Source organism: Parasteatoda tepidariorum, chromosome 2 (assembly GCF_982258835.1).
Source record: "Parasteatoda tepidariorum strain Cologne lab strain chromosome 2, Ptep-v5.0, whole genome shotgun sequence".
In the NCBI taxonomy this organism is placed as follows: domain Eukaryota; kingdom Metazoa; phylum Arthropoda; class Arachnida; order Araneae; family Theridiidae; genus Parasteatoda; species Parasteatoda tepidariorum.
The window spans coordinates 17,309,291-17,326,942 of record NC_141756.1 but is presented as its reverse complement, the minus strand read 5'-3'; the positions used below and the strand labels follow the sequence as shown (position 1 = coordinate 17,326,942).

Genomic DNA, 17,652 nt, shown 5'->3' with positions numbered 1-17,652 from the left:
CAAAACTAGTTAAATATCATTTTAAAAGTTAATTTAATATAGATAATTAAATAATATTTTGGGAAGGAAATTTTAAGCAAAGGAGTTCTAAAAAAGTTCTTAATTCCAATAATTTCACCGGTCGTATTGTCACATAATAATCATGTAGAAAACGAAATCCGTTGGATAGTTTATGAGAAATCTAATTTTAAAAGCAAGATTTTTCAGGAACTATTCAACGAATTTGCTCTTATTTGCATTTTGTTATTTAAAAAGTTCTCGAGATATGACGAAGTACGCAAAAAAATAAAATATTAAGGGGTCCAAACTTTGGACCGCTCTCTTGACCAAACTATTGGGGTCATATATCTCAGATTGCGACTACTCCCAATATTTTGGAGGTCGGTTATCCGAATTCATCAAAAAAAAAGTATGCTTATTTAGAAACAGCACACTTTCGTGTATGATTTCGGAACCTAAAATATCGTCTGCACTAACTAATTATAAAATTATTGCATTGTATATTTAATAAATCGATTTACATACCAAATACAAACTTAATCTGAAATTTTAAAGTTGAAAAAAAAAAGGATTGACTTAAGTAGTTGCAATGGCTATAAGTCATAAATAAATATTAAATAAATTTTTTTTTAGGTATAATCTTATCATTACTACAAAATGTAATGGAAACTGGTTGTTAGAATAACATCAGGGCAAATCTTCTAAAATAAATTTTATGAAATATGTAAAAGCTCTGCATTCTAACAAATAAAAAAGAATGTGAATGTCATTTCAAACGAGTTTTGAAGTTTTAAAAATCGGTGTTTGTATGACTGAAGTTTTAACAGGATAACTTTTGGTGTAATGCAGGATAGTTCTAGAGCAATTTCAGTTTATCTGTTTTATTTTAACAAACATACAAATATTTGAAATTGATATAATATATATACAAACAAAAACATATGAGATTTACTGTGATGATTATGTATCCATCCCTTCAAGTTCTTTTTCATGTTTGTCGGAACTAAAAACATCCAAAGCTTCCTGAAATATTTAAATATGGGTTATTTTATTATTCAGGCTTTAATTTTTCACAAAAATAGATTTTTTTCTTAACGTTTAAATCAAAGATATATGCACTTAATACCACATACAGAGTTTATACTTAAATAGAAGAAATTTCTTGACCTAATTTTGCTAGGCCTTTTTAGGTAAATTGATGCAAAATTCCAGTATTTAAAAAAAAAAAATTCATCAAAATTTACATTAATACAAAAGTGAATTAAAATTATAAATAAAATATCAACTCTAAGAAAGCATTAATAATTTCTTTCACTAAAAAATATTTGGTGATTTAAATGATGTCAACTCATAACAAATTGTTAGAACAATAAATGAAACTGAAAGGATAAAAAAGACTAAGGAAATTTATAAGATAATATTGAACAAAAAAAGAAAAAAAAATCTATTCTTAAGTACGGAATTGTTTAAAAAAGTTAATAAATAAAAATACATGAATAATCTTTTTATAATTGAAGTTTAGAAGAACATTTTTGAAAACAAAAGCACAATAAATAATTAAAACCAAATATATTAGCCGATATTTAAAAATTAATTATGGAAAAATAATCACCAAAAAGATTGCAAAACGTAATTGAATGATACTAATTTAAAAAAAAAAAAACACTGTGTTTAACACCCATTATCATACTTATCTTAAGAAGAAACAAGTAAACAATCCATATCTAATTGAAATCAATCCACTTTAATTAAAATAAGTGAAATAGTGCTTGAAAATAGTGCAATTCAATAAGTCAAATAGTGCATTAAAATAATGCTTTTTATCAATAGACAATAAAAAAAAAATTTAAAAAACATATTTTTAATCCTTAGCTATAAAATAAATAAGTTATCCTAAAATATGAAACAACGCTGCAAGCAAAAAATAAAAGTATAACTTATTAATCAAAATAAAAAAACAAATTTTCAATATCTAATTCCTCTTAAAAAAAATTATAAAAAAAATATACAAAATTAATACAAATATTCAGTATCTTATTGAAATTAAATCATATTTAATCAACTGACAAACACTTTTAAAAACAGAAAAGAAAAAAAATGCAACAGGTAAAGATTTTCTATTAAAAAAAAAAGGAATCGTAAATAAGATGGATAAATAGATAAAAAATACAAATTTCGATATTAAAACTGCTAAATTAATTTTTAAAAAAATTTAAAAACTTATTTTAATCATAAATACTAAACCAACACAAAAAGAAAGAAACAAACATAAGTTCATTGATGTCATTAATTTAATGGAAGAGTTAAGCCAATTTATAATAAAGAAAAGGTTTATAAAAAATCACCAAATTAACTCATATTATTGAAAGAAAAAAAACAACATATTTCATATCTAATACAGAAAAAAAGAAAATAATAAAGTACAAAGAAAACTTATTAATCATATTAGAGAAAAACAACACTTAAAAATTACCAAATGGAAATTATTGTTAAAAGAAGCACTAACATAAATATTAAAATGCAGGACTAGGCAGGATATAATGAGATCAGCTAAATTTAAAAACAATTCCTGTCTCAAATCACATTAAAAAGAATTAATTTACAGAGCATAAAATTTATTGCATACTGAAAAAAAAAATCAAAACGTAGCAGAATCAGAAATGTATCACTTGTAAAAAGAGAAAGCTGCTATTTGTTTCATAAAAAAATAGATCAGGCAAAACTTGCAAATGATAACCTACCTCTTAGGAATCAAAATTCATTCAATTAAAAAATATTATTTCTTTAATAAATATCAAATAAGTAAACATAGCAATGATAAAAAAAGGTTTTGTTCCTAATAATTAATTCAAAACTCTTAAGAATAATAGAATCTTGAGGATACACTCAATAACGATTGGTCGGCCCAGAAAAAAAAAATCTCACTATTCTTTTTAATCCTCTATTGTGCAAGTGCAAATTTATGGTTGATATGAAAATCGAAATATGCAATAAATGAAAATCGTAATATGCAATTTTCAAATTGTGTAAATACGAATTTTAAACCGTGAGAATATGAATCGTTATGTTTGGTTCTAAAATTACATGAATGTGAGCCAATTTCTAAATCGAGTAAATATGAATCAAGATGTGCGATTTCAAAATCAAGTAAATAAGCAATGTGCTATATGTTTATGAAATGAAGTTGATGTGGGGTCTATGAGATAGCATGACTTGCAAGTTGAGATTAAATTGCGATGCATAATTTGTCAATCAAGTCAATATGAAAATATGCGAAGTAAAGAGGCATATATCATGTGAATCATAATCTTGACTCGTAAATTATTTTAATGCAGATTGCGATGTGTACTCCATAAATGCCATTAATACGAATAGTATACAAGATTGATAATTTAAAGGAAATAAAAGCGAACCTGAAGAACAAAATTTTGCCTTCTTGTGATAGAGTTGCAAGTGTAAAGTTAAATAGTAAAATAATAAGGATAATAAGTTAATACAAGGAAGGATTTTTAGTGAATGTTTTTAAAATTATCAGTTAAGCATAAAACGAAACGATAAGTAAATGATTTAAAATTCAGTAAAAATCTTTACAAATATAAAAAGCGGGGTAAACGTTGCAAAAATCTAGTTGGTAAAAGATCTAGCATAACAGCAGGACTAATCTTGCCAAAAGCAGGAGAGTTGGCAAGCATAAATAAGAGTTTGTACCTTTGCATTGAGTCAAAAGACAGCCACTTTGAAACCAATTAAATGTATTTATTAGCAAGTGCTTCATGTCATTATTATTTGTTAATTCATTTACACTGGTTATCATAAATTAAGGAAAAATCACAAAAATAGCGATAACTCTTTCAAAAGTAAGCCAAACCGTGCAAAATTTGCATATGTTGTCCACTAAGAGTAGCTGAGTAAAATTGCAATATGCAAATTAGTGGCGCTGCACTCGGCTTACGTCATCTGCCTGGAGCATAAAAGTCCAAGTTTGAGAGAAAGCACACAAATTTTACTGTGATTGCGACATTGAAAATCTGAGATAGCCAATTCGTAATAATGACCTCTAGGCATCATTTGCCTGAAGAACTACGATGGAGAGCCATCGGGAGACTAGAGGCAGGGCAGAGTCAATCAGAAGTGGCCAGATGGCTAAATGTGAGTCCATCTGTGGTTCATAGACTTTGGAGGCAATTTCAAACCACAGATTCGGCATCTAGGAGGTTCAGTCAAGGACGGCCAACTGTTACGACCAGTGCCGATGACCGATATTTGACATTAAGTGCACGCAGGAATAGAACCGCTACTCCGACACATCTTAGATCCTCTCTTGCTGCAGCCACCGGAAGGTTGGTGTCAACGTCAACTGTGCGCAGAAGGCTCCACGAAGGTGGTCTGTATGCGAGACGACCAGCCATTTGCGTGCCGCTCACATCACGCCATAGGAGAGACCGTTTGCAGTGGGCCCGACAACATGTCCACTGGACGTCAGATCAATGGAGGCCTGTTCTCTTTACGGATGAGTCCAGGTTTAGTCTAGAAAGTGACAGTAGACGTTATTTGATATGGAGAGAACCTGGGACCCGTTATCATCCATCAAACATCCGTGAAAGAGATGCATACGGAAGAGGCAGTGTCTGTGTTTGGGGAGGCATATCCTTAGGAGGGCGCACATACCTCCATGTCTTTCCAAGGGGAACCGTGAATGCTCAGGTTTATCGAGACAACATCCTTGATGCTTATGTGCGCCCATATGCCGGGGCAATTGGTGATTGCTTCCTGTTACAGGACGATAATGCAAGACCACACAGAGCTCGCATTGTTGATGATTATCTTCAACAGGAAACAATTACTCGCATGGAGTGGCCAGCTCGATCCCCGGACTTGAATCCTATCGAGCACGTTTGGGATGCTCTAGGGAGGCGTGTATCTGCCATCAATCCGCCCCCTCAGACCCTTGCCACGCTTGCAACTGCTTTACAAGAGCAATGGCTCTCACTTCCTATTGAACTGATAGACCGCATAATTGAAAGCATCACACATCGCTGTTTGTGCTGTATTGCTTCTAGAGGCAATCATATTCCATATTAAAGGTACTTTTTCTATTGCAAACCGATACTTCCAATTTGTTTATTTTATACATGTGCTAATTTCTATACTACTATTAATGTCTGATAATTTCTTTTTATGTTGTTTAATACCTTACTATGTGTTGTATATTGTGGGTAAGTTTCATAAAATTCCATGTGTAATTTCTTGAGTTATCGCGATTTTTGTGAATTTTCCTTAATTTATGATAACCAGTGTATTTTTATTATAGTTTTATAGAAACTATTTGTCTGAGAATTTCTGATGCACCTTATAAACGAAAACTGTCAACCTCTTAATTTTAAATATACAAGAATATAATAATATAGACAGAGTACAAGAATATAATAATATTGCCAGATAATTACAATGAAATGAAAATTTAATATTAATTTTACCTGAAATCTGGTATTCATATGCTCACACAAAGTCTGTAAATCTTCTAAACCTTTTTTAAATACTTCAGCTGCAGGAACACCTTAAAAAAACGAATTTTATTAATATTTGTAGTATCTAGCTAACATTTTGAATATATCAAAATGTATACTGCACAACCGGGATGAGCTTTTAGTGGGTGAAAGGGTATGACCGATTTGATCACACCATTCTAAAATCTTACTGACGCTTGATAACACGCATGTCAGAGCCTGTACGCGACACATTTAGATAAACATAAAACGAAAAACATACATCAGATAGTAGTACCAAATACATATGTGCAAAATCAACAAAATAGGACTGATGAAAAGTATGATGCATAGAACACTGCCTTAAGGAACACCTTCAGTCTGAATGAAGAAAATTTAGTTTTTCACAAAAATGCCGCTTTGAGAGAAAGTTCTTGAGGAAAATAAGTAAATTACCACGAAGTCCCATGTAGTAGAAAATCTTAAGACTTCCTTATCGCAATGTCTGATTGTAAGTCTTCTTAATATCAAAATAGATAGAGACAAAAGCGTTGCGAATTTGTGACTTTATAGCAACTACGATACCAATTGTGTATCTTCCTGAATGAAAACCACTTTGGTATGAGATGCTTTTTTTTTCCTAGGTAGAAGAGAGAGTCAACCATGCTTTTCGAGCAATTTATTAACACATGGGACGGTAGCTAATGGGGTTCTTAGTGTCCTTGCCTGGTTTTAAACTGGGAATCACAATAGCCTTGAGTAAATTAATAACAAAGAAAACAGAAATTTCTAATTTCTTTTTGATTTATAGTTAAAACTGCAGTGTAAAGATAAATACCCTAGTTGAATGTTATTCCCTACATAATAACAAGAGAAAAAAAATTTTATACCATAAAATTTATTTATTAAAAATACTATTTAAATAAAATTTCGCGAACAACTATCTAAATGATATTTAAAGGCTTTTACCCTCGTCACTGCACTCAACCACCAAAGAAATAGAAGTTAAACATATGTATAAATCTCTCCTATTTAACTTCCACATTATAAAATGATAAGCGTTACTTGCTTTGCTAAACAATACCTATAAAAACACTTAAAATACAAAGAAATTTCTTAATAAGAATAAAAGATATTTAGCATGCGGTGTTCTTGAATTTCAACAAAATTTCATTTTTATTAGTTTAAACAAAAAAGTAAATTTAAAAGTTTAAAGTAAATTTCAGAAAAGGACCGAAAACACACACAGCGGAACCCCGATTTTACCTTTTCTGTCGGACTAGCATTAAAAAATGCACAAAATGGGAAAACATAAAATCAGGAAAAAATATTAAGTATATTTTTTTAAAACTGACGCTTACAAGATGACTACATGGGTGCAAGTTGGAGAAAAGGACAACTGAAAATTTATTCTGACAAAAATTCCCAACACACATAATACTCAATCGACATATGTAAAATATCTAAGAAAGCTCCACCATAATATATCAAATTTAAATACCGTACAAAAAAATATCTGTTTATCTCTTCCCTTAATAAAATAACGGGACAGGAGCAAAAGAAAGTACACCCATATAAATAATGAATGCATTTCTACTTACTAAATTATATCATTAATTGCAATTTTAAGATTCCCACCATAAATATTTACATTTCTAATGAAAACATATGGCAAATGTCATTTACTTTTAACTGACTAAATTTCTTATCAAACATTCATTTTAAACTACAATTCATATATCATGTAGGCAAAGATACAGCTGGGAGTTTTTTCAAGGAGTGATTTTATTTGTACAATGAAATTAATTTTAGAGGAGTGAAATAAATACAAGAAATTGAGAACTACAAGAAGAAGGGCAATAAAGACAGAAGTATTTAATATAATTTAAACATTCGAATAATGTTTACCAGACACAACGCTTCGATTTTCCCCTATCCACACTCTCAGTGACTATGTCCAAACAAGTAGGTAAAAAAATAAAGCAATCTTGAACATTAGAAAGAGCAATTTATTCTGCACCCTCATACTGAATGTGTGCTGCAGTCGATATACACATCAGAAGATAATCAGTCATGTAATTTCATTCTGAAAGATCGACATTCCAATCGGATACCAAGAAGCCTGTGCATTTTAGTCAACACTGTAGAAATAAAAACCAGAGCTTAAAAAAAATTTATTTTTGCTTTTGAAACATCTTGGAAGCCAAAGAAATGAAGAAAAAAAGCATTACCTAACCAGTTGTCTAGTGAAGCATTCTTTAAATAACTGGATTATTTCTAAGATTCAAAGGTTAAAAAAAATTCCACTTGAAAATTTTACACCTTAAGTTCCCATACTTCCTTTAACCACTCTTCTTATGCTTCTCCTACCCAATAACCTTTCTGATTTTGACTCGAGGGGTAAATTATCTTTCACAGACAAAAGGACTGTAAGATAGAATGTCAGAACAGTTAATAAACAAGTATCTTTTTTTTAAGGAAAGAAAAAAGAATTTGGAAAAAGTTCGTATGTGCTTTGTAAATAAAATATTATTATGATCTGTTAGGAAATCGTATAAAGAGATATTTTTTAAAAAGGTCTACGTCGATGGTCCACTAAGATTTTGCTGAAGACCTCGTTGCCCGGATATCCGTAGCAGCCGACACCACAAAAGAGATGCATGACGCTTTCACCAATGTATAGCAGTAACTCCTTCGATGGTGCTAAGCTTGTGTATATGTTAGCAATTTCCAGTTGCTCACGTGATAGGGGATTTATTGTTTAATTTCATTATTCATTTTATTTCTTTCTTTTATTCTATCTCTGTCTTGTCTTTATAACTCATAATTTTGTAACAGCATGTTTTGTGACCTAGCACTTTACGACTTGCACTTCGACCATGGATTGTATGGTGATCTGCGATTGTCTAATTGTGTTTTAGCAACCTGTATATGCACACACACATATATATATATAATTCAGTAACTATACTAATCTTTATTTCATAAATAAGTAATCGTTATATTATAACTTACGTTTTGTTTGAATTCTGAAATTAATGTCATGGACAGAAGGATGAGGTACAGAATATCCACAATATTCAACTTCTGGGCTAAAACAGTAATAAAATATATATTTGAGTATTATTCTAATCTTTGAGTAAAGAATTGAAAAATAACAGACAGGGAGAGCCTAATTAATAGAAATACATTAAAAGAGAAAATATTGTCAGAATTTAAATTAGAAAATGCTTTAATAATAAGTTTTTAAGTTGCAAAAGAATAAACCCTTGATGTTTATAAATAAATTTCGTTAAAACCCTATATATTTATTCCTTTGTATCTTCAAGAACAAACTGTTTACACAGACTACACAATAGAACAGACTATAATAAATCAGAAATATATAAAATAACTATAACAATCTATAAATAATAATAACTGTAGCAATTCAACAAATTTTCCTAAAATTAATCTTGCTACTGAACAACTTTGAAACTTTTGTAGTAAACCACAAAAAATTAAATTATGCAAATGATTAAGTTATGCATTCAAATTAATAAATGAATAAATTTACTTAAAAAATCTTTTAGTTATCTAGAGTATTTTGCTATGGGCAAATCTGTGGATAAAAGTTTTATAAAAATTTATTAAAAATAACTGCAATATTGTCAATTGAATTAAAAATTTATTTTAACATCTCAAATAATCTAAACACATATATATGGAAGGAAATTTAATTCAATTAAAAGTTATAAAGTCCTAAAATGCTTAAAAATAATTAAGAAATTCCAGACAACGGAAAAGTGAAAGTCAAAATTTCAGAAAAATATGGTTTTTCAACATAGTCAACTGATGTTAAAAAATATCCAGCATGTGACGGGAAAAAGACACATCGGGTAACCTTCACTTGGCTGCAGTTAATTAAAAAACAATCGATATAAAAAAATCAACGGAAGGTTAAAAGGCCAACAAGGTTAAAATAAATAAAACTGAGAAAACTAAGTAGACCTGAACAATAAAGTTTACATTTCAATAAAAAACTATGAAACTAAATTGATAAAGTTAAAAGTGGAGAAATTTGATGCAGCGATATTTACACTATCCTCCCTAGAAAAGGGGGGGGGGAGATCTTGCTTACATTTGAATTTTGAAAACTTAACAAAAATTTAACCACAAAACGACTGAAGGAATAGAACACAGCTAGAAAAGACTGCCAGAAAAATCAGCAGCATCTCCCAAACCAAAAAAGGGACAACAAAAGACTAACATTTTTAGTATTATTCATTATAGACAAAACATTGTAAGAATTTTACTCAGCAGTCCATATTTTTAAACATCATTTCAATTATCTGAATGCAAAAATTTAATGATTTAAAAAAAATTTAAATGCAAATAAGTTGAGTTTTTATTTAAAAAAATGAATCCTAAATAAGATGGATAAATAGATGGTAAAATGTGAAATTAATTTTAAATAAATATTTAAAAAAAATTATGGAAGTTAAGCCAAATTATAATTAACTAAAGATTTATTAAAATCACCAAATTAACTAATGTAAAACAAAATTAATGATAAAAAAATATATTTTATACCTAGTAATTATAAGTAAGAAAGAAAATGATAAAATACAATAACTTATTAATCAAATTAAATAAAATCAACACTTTCACCAGACAGAAACGAAAAACAAAAGAAGCGTTAATTTTAAAACCCAGGACAAAGCAGGATATAATGTGATTAACTGTTTTTTTTTTTCTTCTTTTTAAATCTTTATCATAAAATGCATGAATAGAAAGAACTAATTTATGAAGTACAAAATTTGTTGCACACAGGGGAAAAAAACTCAAAATCAAGTGGAATCACTTGGTAAAATGAGAACGCTGTAATCCGCTTTATAAATTATGGTCTGCTTTTAGCAATAAATACTCCTATGCTTATGAATAAACAATATTCTGCTTTAATTTTTTTTACCAAACAAAAATAATTGAAAAAGCAGACTATTTATTTTACAGAGATCAGAAGAAGAAATCCAAGGAGTATCCAAGGAGTCCAAAATTTGAAGGACTTATCAAAAATTTAAAAACTTTGTGTGAAAGTTAGTTTTTTTAAAAAATTAAAAAGCAGCTATTATAAGGAACTTGCAAAAATGTATATTTTGAATTTAATTTCTATCTCTTTTGAAATAAATTTTGACTTTGTCAAACTTCGTCAAGAAAAATAAATTAAGTTATCACTTTGACACACAAATACATTTTCCAATTTCAAATATTTTAATAAATCTTGTTAAAGTACAGATGTTAAGGATTGACATAAAAACCTACCAATCTTATATTTTTAAATTTGAATACATGAGAAAATCTAAGGCATTTTATAGCAAGAAAAAAAAATCACAGCAAATTATTAATTAAGTTTGCTTGTAACATGTAAAATTATTTGCTGTTATTTTTCTTCTTCTAACTCTTGCCATTCAATTTTTATTATTTTAAAAGTTTTCTTGAACTGCTAGACTTTGACAGCTAAGTCATATCCAGTGGTGCAAGTGGCTAAACATGGCTTTGGAGCAACAAAAAAGCAATTTTGAAGCAGTGAAACGAAAATTTGGAGCATATGTAATAAAAAGAATTAAAACAAGAATTTAATAACAAGAATTTTCAATTTTGTTCATTAATAATGTGTCTTATTTTTTTTTCATTTTTATGAAGGTCCCTGCATTAAAAAATTAAGTTTCTATTTGGTATCTTCCAATGCTGTTAAATATTCTGCTATCCTCGATTTTTCCTCAGATAAGAGGATCTGTTTGCTTTCTGTAATCGACATGTCTTTATTACTTAACCCATCTTTAATATTTTTTTCAGCTGTGGCTAAGAGATCCTGAGAAGCCTTCAATTTTTTTTTTTTTTTGCAAATCAATTTCAGCAGCTTTCAATCTGCTTTCCTCAGTTTCAGTGTTTTTACATTCTTTTTTCTCAACCTCTAATCGGGCAGAATAATTTTTAAATGCTGCACGAGCCACTTTAATCATATCTTTGTCAAAGTTATTTAAACTCCCTATTTTGTTGATTGACTTGTCTCAAACCATTAATACTATGTGAATTTAAACTTGCTCTATGGTCAAGTAGCTTTTTGTTCACACTAAAACTTCTTTCAACATCGGTATTCCCATGTGGTATGCACAAAAGAGATTTAAAAAGCTTTGCTAAAAGAGGATATTTGATATTTCTCAAATTTTCTTTCTTCACAAAATAGTTCTTCCAAAACATATCAATTGGTGCATATTCATTTCAGTCAGAAGAATAACCTTCTGGTTTTCTATGTAACCCCGTCCATTCATCTAGTAACAAAGATGCCTTAATAGAAGTGCCTTCCATTCTCATTACAGGATGCAACACTTTAATATGGAACACTAACCTATTTTCAAGAGGCAATGCCTTTAATAACTTTTTTGCACATGCCATAGACCTGGCACCTAAATACATAGAATTTTTTCCTGAAGAAGATAAGGATGTCATCCCATTTGTGGTATCTAGTCCAACACCAATTAAATTTGAATTTTGCCAAATATCTGCGTTTTCTACATCCAATGATTTTAAGTCCTTTCCTGACAAACTAAGAAAAGCAGAACTCTTTAAAAAACGCCCTAACAATGCCTTAACTAGAGACACCATTTCATCATACAGCAAGTGAATCAATGGTGTCTCAGTTTGGAAAAGACCTAAAAATTAATTTAATATAGCCAAACTATTTCTTTAAGAAAAAAAAAAGAGTTTTTGGCAAAAGCAATTTAAATAAATTCAATATTGCGTGGCTCATACTATTTTCTAAATTAATAATTACTTTATTTAATTCTGTAAAAGATAATTCAAGTTTCTTAATTAATTTAACTATTATTTAAGGTTATCGAGTGCATTTTTCTTTAAAATTTTAACAAATGTTATTGGTAATAGCATATTCAACAAAACATTAACAAGATTTATATTGATCATACTGAATTCATAAAAATATGTAAAGAATTAAGCAAATTAAGAAAAGTTTAATAAATTTTTATTACAAATGTAAATTAGTGAATGACCCCTAATAAATTTTCATTAAAATTGGTTACCTAGTACAGTATTTCATTAATGAAATGATTAAAAAAAATTAATAATTTTTAAATGCAAATTCAATGAGTATTGAAGCTAAAAAATTTGCCAGAAGTAAATTATTATATTGTCCCTACACTCATAATATTTCACAAATCTGGGATAATTAAATTTTTTATGTCAATTGCTTTAAATCAAAGATCATTTTTAAATCATTAAGAGATGAATTAAAGTATTTTTGAATGACAAATCTGAAAAACATAAGAGTTTTTGCTGCATTTAAAATATTGAAAGCCCCTCTCTTCATGCTTGCCTCTAAATATTATTAAGTTTTTTCCTTGAACAAATTAAGAGCAAATTAAGAACAAATTACAATAATAAAATGCAATAAGTAAAAAACAGAAAAATATTATTAAAAAAAAATCAATTAAGTAAAATCAATGTTTAAATACAATATGCAATTAATGGATGGTCCCCCAGATAAAAAATTACGTTTAAGAAACTCAATTAATTTTTATCTTTATTAAATTAAGTGAATAAAGGGGAGATGGAAATTTTGAGGTTATGAAGCTTTGTGATTCTTGACTGCTCTGAGGATCAACATGAAAATATGTACTTAGTGAATGGTCCCTCAAATTAATTCAAAGATCATGGTACTAATCTATAAATAGAATAGCACAAGGCCATTAGCTTGCCATTGACGAAGTTGATAGCACTTATGACTATGAAATTAACAAGAGAAATAAAATTTTCTCTTGCTATTAAAATTTGGCTATGTTTAGTCGATCCCCGAAAATTTGAGAGAAGTTTCAGAGAGTGGAAAATGAAGCCTGAAATTGAGAATATCTTGCAAAATAATGCAGAGTTGCACATGAAGGTGCAAGAATCCTTCCCACTGAATCCAGAGCAACCCACATGGCAGTAGCTTGATTGCCACAAAATTGTGATTTCACAATACCCAGGGGAAAATATCCTTTTTGGAGCAATTTAAGCCAACTACTTCAATTTGGAGCATGTAGGAGCAGGTTTCCACAATTGGCTCGGATCAGCGCAGCACTAGCACCACTGCATATCATTTAGTTTCCCAGCTTGGACAGCAAATTCCTCAGCAGATTTTAGTAAGTTCATCTATGCAAAGCAATAATCTAAGGAGTTTCTAAGGACTAATTTGGAAATCTAAGTAATCCCAAGTACTCCTTGGAGACTTTTTTATTTCCAAGGAGTATAAGGAGTCTGTATGCACCCTGTTATAAAAACAGACTATTTTTAACGAAGGTAGAAGTGATTCCACATCATCAAAACTTGCTAACGATACTGCACCTCTCAGGAATCAGAAATCATTTAATTTAAAAAAATATTGCTTCTTTATACGATATCAAATAAATAAACTTAGTAGACAACAAAAAACGTTTTGTTCATAATAATTAATGTGTCATCCAAAATTATAAAACAATAATTTGTCATTATAAATGAAGGTTGACAAAATTGCTAAACAAAAGCGGATTAAAAAAAAAACTAACATGTCAATACTCTCAAGGCAGAAATTTCAAGTTATTACAGGCTGACATTCAATTGAGATCACTCCAGAAATGCTTGAGAATAATAGAATCTTGAGGATACACTTAATGACGGTTGATCCGGAAAAATTAAATCTGATTTTTTTAAAATCGTCTATTGCACAAGAGCAAATTATGGTTGAAATCACAAGAATGAAATCTCGCAATTTGACAGGGTATTATCGGACAAATCCCGGTTTTGGGGGAAAATTACGTTTTCCCTAATTCTTTTTTCGAATATAGTTTTCCCTGATATCCTCAGTGTGTACAAACCCTGTGTTCTAGCATAAACTTTTTAAAAATGATGTCATAATAAAAACACTGATAAAAAGTTAATAAAAAATAGCAAAAGAGAAAAAAAAAATTCAGTTCTGAAATGCAACTTTTAAGTTGAAAACCACACTTTTTTAGGTTATCTATTATCTGCCTTGAAAAAAGTGACAATAAATAAAAAAAGTCTATAAGAAATGCTTCGCCGTAATGCTGCACTACAATTAAAAACCAAAAATAAAACAAACTAAAAAAAATTCTCCCTGTTTGAAGAAGAAAGTTTTGAAAAATGACAAAATGGACTCGCTTAAATTTTTTTAAAAAAAATCAGCAGTATATAACTTATGGTTCAGTATATAGTAATCTACTTCAATTTTTCTGAATTTAACTTTTCCATACGTCTTTCAGAACATAAATTAACAAGTTTTAGAACTTAGCATAAATGTCTAAAAAGTATTTCTAATAATATGCTGCTAAAAATACGATTTTAATCTATTCTTTATTAAATGTATTCAAAGTCCCTCAAAAAAACTTTTCCAAATGTCAAAAAATACTTTTCCAAAAAAAAAAAGCCAAATATTTGGCCTAACAAATATTCAGCAACAGAACCAAATACCGAATATTCGTTACATCAATAACTGTAACATAATATTTTCCCAATCTGTAGCCTTTAAAATGATATGAACTAATAACTTTGTAGAGCCGTGATGGCTCAGGGGATAGAACCTTCACCTTCCACTGAGGTGAACCAGATTCAAATAAAAGTGATGGCTGATAGATACGAATTACGCATCCGGCCCACTCTGACGTGAAATATTCTCAGTGGTAGATGGATAATGGGTTAGAGTTCCCTTGGCATCAGACTAACCATAGGAAATTTTCATCTCTATGTAATGCAAATGCAGGTTAGTTCCATTAAAAAATCCTCAACAAAGGTAAATTTCTCCGAATACTTGATCCAGGAGTTTCCTTGTCTTCTGGATTGGGTCCAAAATTACAAGGCTACAGAGTGGAACATCAGTAGTCGTAAGTCTGAAATCAGGCTGGCTATTTAACGACAGTTATAAAATAAAGTAACAACTTTGTAGAAGTACTAACGAAATATTATACATTTGATATTGAGAATTTGCAACAGCTTTTGTTACTTTGAAACACATTTTAAAATATACAAGTCAGAATTTATAGATACCGTATATTCCGGCGTGTAGTGCACACTTTTAATACAAAAAAATAACATTGGAATTTAGGGGTGCGCGGCATACGCCGAATATAAAAAATTATAGATTAAAAAAATTTTAATTTTGAAAAATACTTTTATTTTAAAGAAATAACATACCTTTACCTATATACTTTAATGATTTTCGTTATTACATAAATAGTTCATTATATTCGTCTTCCGTTAATTCTTCAGGCACGTCATCACAATCTGTTTCATCTTCATCATCTATGTTACCCTCATCCATAAATAGTCATCTTCTGATCCGTCCAGATTATTTGAAATGCTGCATTTTTTTAATGATTTTCTAACCATCTCAGGCTTAATTACATCCCATACTTTTAATATCCATTCGCGAACTGTTTCCAAACTTGCACGACGCATATGTCCTCCTTTCGTAATGGTTTTCTCGCCCTCCAGCATCCAATTGTTCCACTGTTTCTTTGAATTGGCTTTAAATGGTTTGTTAAAGCAGCCAATGGCTGATCTAATGGTGTCAATCCGCCCGGAATAACTGCCATATCGGTGCTACATTCTTTCAACAATTTTTTCGTATTATCTGTAAAAAAATTGTCCCAGACTAAAAGGCTTTCTGGTTTTCTATTGATACTAGACGAGATATTGCACATGTACAATCCAAATTTTCGTGTGCGTTATACGAAGAGTATATCTTAAAATGGAAAAAAGTCATTAGAAATTACGGATGTGCGTTATACGCCGGGGCGCGTTATGCGCCGGTATATACGGTACATGGTTTTATAAAATAAGTAAAACACAATTTTGCATATTTTTAAACAGACACAATTTTAAAAATATGCATGTAATAAGGAGAGAAGATTCCTGTTGTGGTACCTGACACAGATTTTGGTGACAAACGAACAATAGCACCAGAGTAACACTACAGAAAATCCTAAAATGATATTAACTTATAGCCACACCCAAGTAAAGATACAACATATTTTTTTTACGAAATTTTTGCAAGCAAAAGAGAAAAAAACAGTCATAAGTACTGGTTCAGAAACATTTACAAAAGTTCGATATCCACATTGAATCATCAGGCTCAGTGTTTTAGTAAGAATAAATTTAAAAACATATCAAAGAGATCAAAAAATTTTGAACATCAGGTTCTCACAGAGCTTAAAAACTAGTTGCTAACAATTTAAATTTTATCTTTTTAAACCAAAAAAAAAAAAAAAATCCAGAATACTCCAGAATATTGAAAATTTTGAAGACCTTTGTATATATTATTTATAAACATAGATGCCATTATATTTAATTATAGTGGTGGTTGTAGCCAAAACATAACAATTACTTTGGCATGGGTACAAACTTACTTTTTACTTATAATATAGCGAAGAGCATTTCCCAATGTATGATCTTCATCTTTTAAAATAAACGTTCGGCATGTATCATCATCCTCAGTACACGGTAGCTGAATAAAAAAAATCAACATTTTACTAATGCAATAAACAAATGTTGAATACATTACAACAGAAAAATATAGTTGAATACACAGATAATATCCGGTATCCTTTACTTACGACTTCTAGACGCCTGTTGCTTTGCTCCATGACAAGAGTTTCTACTTGTATAAAGATATTCGTGGATAAAAAATTGTGCTTTATTAACAAATAACTGACATAAAAATTTCCTAATAATTCAAGATGAAGAAGAAAAATAATTTTACGGCTTTTAGCTTGATGAAACAGGTTGCGTAAAATTTGCACTTTGGATGGTTTACTCATGGAGTCTAGAGTATGTTACCGCTTTAGGATCCATGGGTTTACTTCAGCAAGGCTTTTTCCTATTGCAGAATAGTATGATGAACTCTTTGCATAAGCTTATAGCTTTCTATTGCTATTAACAATGAACTGAGACCACTGAAAGGCAACTCGTCATTACTACATCCCAGTTGTGGCGCTAGTAGTAGGATTAGCCTGAGTACTCGCATGATTTTCCTATTCTAACGTGCAAATCAAAGACTCGCAATTCTTCATTAGAAAGTAAATAAAGTTCGAGCTAAATATTCTAAGATATATACTACCAGTAGTATATCTTTTTTAAA

General features: G+C 29.7%; 1 protein-coding gene across 1 annotated transcript; it reads right to left on the bottom strand.

Moving 5' to 3' along the window:
- Positions 1-865: 865 nt before the first annotated feature.
- Polr1D (RNA polymerases I and III subunit AC2 l(2)37Cg) lies at positions 866-17,380 on the bottom strand. The gene is made up of 5 exons (XM_071177196.2): positions 17,129-17,380; positions 16,922-17,019; positions 8,502-8,578; positions 5,478-5,557; positions 866-1,023 (listed from the first exon to the last, which is right to left on the bottom strand). The coding sequence occupies exons 1-5, from the start codon at positions 17,330-17,332 to the stop codon at positions 961-963; spliced, it is 522 nt and encodes a 173-aa protein (XP_071033297.1). The 5' UTR covers positions 17,333-17,380; the 3' UTR covers positions 866-960.
- Positions 17,381-17,652: the final 272 nt, after the last annotated feature.

What these genes read in the sequence shown, in the direction of transcription:
- Polr1D (XM_071177196.2), bottom strand. Translation starts at nt 17,332, where the DNA reads ATGAGTAAACCATCCAAAGTGCAAATTTTACGCAACCTGTTTCATCAA. An exon ending in CGCTATATTATAAGTAAAAA is followed by an intron (nt 8,579 to 16,921) that starts GTAAGTTTGTAC and finishes TTACTGTTTTAG; the next exon opens with CCCAGAAGTTGAATATTGTG. An exon ending in TTTCAGAATTCAAACAAAAC is followed by an intron (nt 5,558 to 8,501) that starts GTAAGTTATAAT and finishes CGTTTTTTTAAG; the next exon opens with GTGTTCCTGCAGCTGAAGTA.